The sequence below is a fragment of the Haematobia irritans genome, chromosome 3 (assembly GCF_050003625.1).
Source record: "Haematobia irritans isolate KBUSLIRL chromosome 3, ASM5000362v1, whole genome shotgun sequence".
Classification (NCBI taxonomy): domain Eukaryota; kingdom Metazoa; phylum Arthropoda; class Insecta; order Diptera; family Muscidae; genus Haematobia; species Haematobia irritans.
Window position 1 is genome coordinate 229,699,636 of NC_134399.1, and position 7,199 is coordinate 229,706,834.

Sequence of the window (7,199 nt, forward strand, 5' to 3'; positions counted from 1 at the left end):
TATGAGTTTGCGATCGTTTTGGAGTAAAGTTTCATATGCACTTTTAACTAAAGTAATAAATACTTCGTTATATCCTCCAACGAAAATGTCATGCTATTTTTTCTTTTTGAGAAATTTAAAAATCCAACAATGTCGGAAAATGTTAGTTAATTTAATGAATCTTAAAATTTAATCAAATTTTCACACGAGTTAAGTCACCTCTAGCGAAAATTTTGCTGCCTATAATGACTGGATATTTAGTGTACCTTTTGTTGTCACATGAAATTCATGCCAAAACTGCATTATTGCACACAAACGAAATCTCCCCTATAGGTGCATACCAACTGTATTATCGACAGGAGAACGGCATTGTTTTGTTTCATTTACTGTTTGGTCGGTTTTCGCGTTGAAACTCAGTACAAACCCAAAAAATGCGAAAAACTAGCGAAATTTTTTCCATTTGTGGTACTTTGTTTTTTTTTTTTCGAGTTGAAAAACTGACGTTTATAGAATGGCGCCTTTTGCAATGTGAATTAAAAAATTATTTATTAAAACTATTTGTGTGGGTTTATAACGCAAACACGGAACCTATTTTTGTTCCAAAAATATACAAGGATCGAAGGAGTAGCAAATCAATTGCCCACGGAAAAATAAAATGTTAATTTTCTAATAGCAAGCAGTAACCACCAACTTAATTCAATATCGCTTCCTGTTAAATAGCGCTCCCTGTCACCTAATAAACACCGCTTTCTATGTGAGAAATAATGGTTTCTATAAAAATTTTTCCCAAGAATGAACATAGTACCCTATACATAGTACAGACGGAATTTCAACTACGATATTTGAGTAACCCATTGTGATCATATTAATTTTATATAAAAGTATGATCGGAATTATTGTTCCTTGAAAAACAGTAATGGACGTTATTGATAAGTTAAGAGCATACTTTGGTAAAGTCGATAATAGCACATTTCTGGACTTTTTATTGGGAGCATGTAAGAAATGGTGATGGCTATTAATGAACGCAAAAAATACTTTATTCCCAAAGTAAATTTTAGACCTAGTTGGAAATTTGTTTTCCCATATTTGTTGTTTTGATTTCAGCTTAAAACCGTTGCGTTGACTAAACTACAAGAGTAGCTTAACCAACTGAGGAAAATTATATTTATCCAGTACAAAAGTTTACTGTTGTTTGTATTTTTTGGATGTAATTTAATAAATTCTATCCCAAACAATTTTTTTTTTTAATTTTCTATATAATTTAACTATCTTCCCTCTCTTCTTTTTAACATTCACATGATCTTTTACTGAGCTCTCACCACTTTGTCTTCTGCAACGCAAAGAAATTAAAAGCAAATATCAGATTTCACAATTTTATTTTAATTTTACAGTTTGTAAAATGAGTATTTGAGCTACATGACTTGAAGTAGGGATCTATAAATCGAAAATCGATTATTCGAATTTTGGCATAAAAATCTAAAAAAGTCGAAATCGACTATTAACCTAAAAATAATCGCAAAACCGATTTTAGATTTTCAACTAATTTTTAATTTTGACTATCAAAAATCGATGAATAAAATATTAAATTCATTGGTTTCAATTAAATTGAAATGTACATAAATGTAAAGGTACGATCACATATTTCATAATTTTTATTTATAGAATTTGTATTCTATTACCAATAAGAATACAAATTCTGATTTAATTAAATAAAATATCAAATTGGTGGAAATGAATCCTTTGTGTTTTCAACTTTCTTGAACATTTTAAAAATATATTAAACAAATAAAAAAAATTAACATGGTTGACTGGAACACTAATTTTTGGCATTTGGCACCCACAAAAAGACAAATAGATTTCATAAAATCGAATATATTGTAGAATCATTATTTCTTTGAAATTCGATTATGAAAAATCGAATATTCGAATTTTGATTGATAAAAATAATCGAAAATCGACTTTTGGTTAAAAGTCAATAATCGAAAAGTCAAAAAGTCGAAAAATCTTTTATTGGTTTCCCAGCAAAAAAATTTGGAAGTTATTCCACAGACACAACTTTAAAAGTACTACCAGAAGATGCGCTCCCAATAATGTTCTTTATTTTAACTACCCAGGAAGTTCTTTTAATTCAATTTTTTATAACTTGGTTTTTTCATACTTTTAATGGGTAATTTTAACTTTTTTGTTTGAAATAGGTTAAAAACAGAGTAAGAATTCATAAAATGGTAAAAATCAATAAAATTTTGTCGAAAAACATGGTGAATCCAATCTGAAAAAATTGTGAATTTTTGAAAATATTTGAGGTCAAACGTTTGCGACTACGTTAGAATCCATTAAAAAGAATAAAAATCTATAAAAATTATTTATTTGACAAAATATCATAGAATTTTTTAATTTACATCCAAAACATTGAATTCGGATCACACCTAAAGATATGATGCAAATTCAGTGCAACGGCTGTTGAAATGGAGAACTTCCGTCCTATGCCAAGCCCATGTTAAATTCATCGCTTCTGCGCCAATTTTGCACCACTTCCGGATCCAAAAAGAACATTTTCAATACTTTTTTGGCGACACTTTTTTTGCTGGGTTATACTACAGATCCTAATCTAATACTCATAAACATACAAATATTGCTATAGTCATCAGTACAGAAGTAAAACATACATCCATGCAGACCTATTTATAGCCTAATGTTCAATACACACACAAAGCGTATTTAACGAAACTACGTTTAAACTTCTTTTCTTAAAAACATAAAACTTTTTGATAGAAAAAGGGAAACAATGTAATCTTTAATTTATTTCTAAAATTTTTCGTACAGTCTGGAATCGATATGTTTTTTTAACTTCAACTTATTTAGTACATGTAAAACAAAGTACGTTTCTCCTACACATTTTGTACAACACATATTTCTTGAGGGTATCATGCACAAAATAAATCCTAAATGAATTATATTTTTAAACTTACAATTACACATAAAATTCAACTTAAAAAACTATCAGGTATACAAAAACTATAAATATTATGTAGCTTAAGACGAGTTAATAACCAGCTAAAATTTAGTCAAAATTATCGATATAAATAAATGATACGATATTCTTGGTATGATTCTAACAATAAAAAAAAGTATTTTTGAAGCACAGATCCATATGTTTCGATCTAAACAGGCTCATTCCAAAAATATTACGAATTGGCGTCAATCGCTGGTTTGCTAAGCTTTTTTCTGCACAAATACTCGATCAACCAGAGCATCAAAGTTATACATGTTATTACATTAATGCAATGAATTGTAACTTTATATCCATAGCTATCGGTAATAATACCTGTGAAGGGATAGAAAGATTAATGGGGGAAATTTAAGAGAGACTAGCCATTGCTATACTTACCCAATAAAGGACCCAACGTGAATGAAACTATAGATGTACAAATTAATTGGAGACCCGATGCTGCTGGCAAACGCTTCAAAGGTACATAACTTGGAATTATCAATACGGCAAATATTGTGCGCAAACCTTTTCCAAGTCCTATAAGGACAAATACACCCAAAAGCATGGCATAGGAATCAGTTAGGGTTACGCCCAGACGTCCTATTGTTACCATTATAATACCAATTGCAAAAAGTGCCTGATTTCCCAATTTCACCTTTTCCAGGAATAAAGGCGCCAATAGTCTCACAGCAATATCCACACCAGCCAAAAGTGACATGGCCATAGATATTTGAGAAACACTGTAACCAAAGCTGCTGAGAATGAAAGGAACCAAAATAGAGAAATTTATTTCTCCAAACATCATTATGGTCATCCCCACAGCAAGATTTACAAAGGTGAGATCTTTTAAAAGGCCCAAATCGAAAAAGAACACGATTTTCTGCCAAAAAGTCATTCGCCTCTTTGCCAATTCATCTGCTTCTAATAAGGCCTTTAGTGTGGCCGCTTCCTGCTTTTTAATTTCCTCAGACTTGATCTGCAAAAGTGCTTTTTCTTCGGCACAGGTGCAATATAATGCTTCACTTCCACCACCACCACCTTTGGGATAGACACTCGCTTTACTGATATAGCGATCCGTTTCCTCTTTTTCACGATTGAAATAGTTCGGTTTGTAGGCACTTTCATAACTTTCTTGTTTCGAGAGTTGTCTCAAATATCTATTGGATCTATAGCGGGATCCTACATCTGTGGTCAATGATAATTTTGAACCGAACCAGCCATCATTGGCCCGAGCTATCATGGGGGTGCCAGGTTCAGTGATCTCATAGCCAGGTCTATCTGGGTCATCATATTCCGTGCTGAATGCGCTTCTTTTATCCTTCTTCTGATATTGGCAATATTCACACTCATAACTGTCGTTGAGAGTAATGTTGGTACTTGTGTCGATGAGCTCTGGTTTTGGAGAATGCCACATGGCTGGTTGCAAGGTTAGGGCACACAATAGGGCATTTAAGCCAACAGCGGCATAAATCATTATTGTACCTTGAGGTCCATATAGAGTGAGCAGAAGGTTCGATACTTGGGGAAATATTACGGCACCTAGACCAGTGAGAGTCCATGTGAATCCCGTAGCCTTTCTTCTTTTTATCTTAAAATAGGTGTTCACGGCCAATGAATTTGCGGCCATACAAAGACCCAATCCAATACCTGTAAGATGTTAACACCATTCAACTAACATTTTTCGCCGTTATCTTCCAAACTTACCGTAAGTCATGGAGAAACATATTAAATATTGGACAAAGCTCTCACAAAATGCTGAAAGTAACATTCCGGTGAAAGCCAGCAGACTACCAACTATTGCCACTTGTCGAAAAGAAAATCTCCTGAACATGGCACCATTCACCAAACCCACCAAACATGACAAAGCCATTTCGGTATTAATGATAGTTGTAATCTCTTTGGCATCAAAACCAGAATTAGCCATTCGCTCTTTGTAGATTAGCCCATATTGTTGGAGAGGAGGAAAAAGGCACAACTGCAAAGAGACATATTAACAGTTATCGAATAAAGTTCAACAGTTGCACTCCATTGCATTTACATTACTCAGCCCACATGCTATGCAAACGACCCAGCCCCAACCACCATCTGGTGCTATGAAGTCAGGACCCAAATCACTTTTGTCTTTTCTCTTTGGTTTTTTCGGCAAAGTTGTGTCTTTGTAAACAACTGTGAGCGTAGTATCCGCAGTCAATGTTTTCTCTTCGGGACTCATGGTTATACCGTTGATTGTTTTATTCCCAAAAACTAATAATTAAATACAAATGGTTAGGTTAGTACAATAAGAAATTCAATCATTTTTCAGGATTTGTTCAAACAAAATATTGTTTGTGTTGGTCAAACATGTTATGTTTCATCTTAGACACATGCTTAAGTCAAATTAAGGTTTTTTGCACTTTTACCTACAAAATCTAAATTAATTCAATAAATATGTAATATATTAAATAAGTTCGCAAAAAATTTAAATATAGTATTTATTTGCTGCAATATTTTATACTTAAAACTCAAAAATATGGATGAATAAAATGAATTTAAATTGAAACCTTAGGCCTTGGGGTCTGATTTTTAAGGCCCCAATGAGTACTTCCAGTTTTTAAACATTTCTATACTTGCAGCAAAATTTCCTAAACATAGTTGTGTTGGATTACATATTCCTTCATTTTGAACTTTTAACCTCACTGTGTTTTGTCGATGATTTTCGTTATCTCTCCCCACCGGGGGTGTCCGGTTTTCAGAGTATCCAAGTTTGACAGGTTTCACTGCACTTATTTGCAATTTGTCAATTAATATAGATATGTTTGCACCCACACACATTAGATTTAAAAACTATAATGTGTATTTTGTTAAAATGTTATATTCTTAGATAAATTGTCGGTTATTAATTTCATAGTAAAGATAAATAATTTCATAATTTGAATTTAAATAATATCAATGGGATTTTCAATTGTGTTCCATTTTTATTAATGGCATATTTTCTACTTTTCAAATTGCAAAGAACCGAAGCTTCAAACATGATGCAAAAACCAATATATATTTATATTGTCTAAGTTTAAAAAAATTCATATTAGGTCATTATTATCTTCAGTGTAGGTAACATGTGTCTGGATAATCGAAACATAAATAATAACGATGACTTGTCACATTTACCCATGATATGGTAAATGATATGCGTTATCTATCTGCAACTGATGAATTATATTTCGATAGGAAGAACATTAGATGATTCATATACCCATCGTCGTTGACTTTTCTCGACTTAACTTTTCCCGATTCGTATAACTTTTTAAGGAATTAATTTTTTTTTATATAATAATAAGATAATTTAAAGGATATTCGCGTAATCACACTGTGACCGAGACGTTCTTTTACAAGATTTGAAGACGACCTTTTCATAAATATGAAAAGGCGATTTGGATCATAGTGTATAAACTTCACATTGCACTTACTATTATTCTAACTGTTCCTTGATTTACTGTTTACTTTTTCTAATCACTTTATCATGTCTTTATAAAAGCCTGAATATATTGTTGTTAATATACCTTCCCGCTGTTCACAGTACAACTCACAGCGCGCGACTAATGAACAGCGCTAGCGTTTGTTTATTTTATACGAATATCTACAGATGTTAGTGATATGCCTCATCAGATAATTGCATTAGAGTGGCGGCACGTGAAAATAATTCTTTGCTCCCAAACGAAAATATAGTCATACACTTGATTTTCGTTGTAAAATAGTTTGTTTGGATGAAAAGTATGAAAGGTATATCGAATTAAACCTAATGTTAAACACTCTAACTTTTTCGCTTGTGCTAACAGCATGTTTATTTTAATTTTGAGAACCTAACTCAACTAATTAAAACTCTTTATGAGTTTGTTTTCAAAACTTAATTCCTGGATTCTGGCTAATGACGAAAATTAACGCTATTTGGCGTATAATATCTGTGGAAAAAATTGAAAATTTCCGTAAATTTCCGAAGTTAAACTAACGCTAAATTATACTTATTGTTGTTACAAAAAAAGTATTTTTTTGTAGTTAAATTTTATTATTTTTTGCGAAATTTTCCACAGCTTAATGAAAATGTCGTTTTTTTAAGTATGTCTCAAACATTTTAAGAAATAAATGTGAGTATAAAGTTCAATGACCGTACACATAAGTTCAATATGAACTAAAGCAAATGCAAATTTTCGTACGATTCCCAAAAATAGTAAGAATGAACTAAAGTATGGTAAAAATG

The 7,199-nt window shown here is 31.9% G+C and overlaps 1 protein-coding gene across 2 annotated transcripts; it reads right to left on the bottom strand.

Moving 5' to 3' along the window:
- Window positions 1-2,741: 2,741 nt before the first annotated feature.
- LOC142228058 (uncharacterized) lies at window positions 2,742-6,553 on the bottom strand. 2 transcript variants are annotated; one of them, XM_075298357.1, is made up of 5 exons: window positions 6,412-6,553; window positions 5,007-5,212; window positions 4,673-4,943; window positions 3,368-4,615; window positions 2,742-3,304 (listed from the first exon to the last, which is right to left on the bottom strand). In XM_075298357.1, the coding sequence occupies exons 2-5, from the start codon at window positions 5,178-5,180 to the stop codon at window positions 3,165-3,167; spliced, it is 1,833 nt and encodes a 610-aa protein (XP_075154472.1). In that variant the 5' UTR covers window positions 5,181-5,212; window positions 6,412-6,553; the 3' UTR covers window positions 2,742-3,164. The 2 variants fall into 2 exon arrangements, with proteins under 2 accessions (XP_075154472.1, XP_075154473.1); XM_075298358.1 differs by having other exon boundaries at window positions 6,505-6,528.
- Between the last annotated feature and the right edge of the window lie 646 nt (window positions 6,554-7,199).

Coding starts and splice junctions, on each gene's coding strand:
- LOC142228058 (XM_075298357.1), bottom strand. CDS start 5,180: ATGAGTCCCGAAGAGAAAACATTGACTGCGGATACTACGCTCACAGTT. Junction 4,944..5,006: donor TAGCATGTGGGCTGAGTAAT/GTAAATGCAATG, acceptor GTCTCTTTGCAG/TTGTGCCTTTTTCCTCCTCT. Junction 4,616..4,672: donor ATGTTTCTCCATGACTTACG/GTAAGTTTGGAA, acceptor AACATCTTACAG/GTATTGGATTGGGTCTTTGT.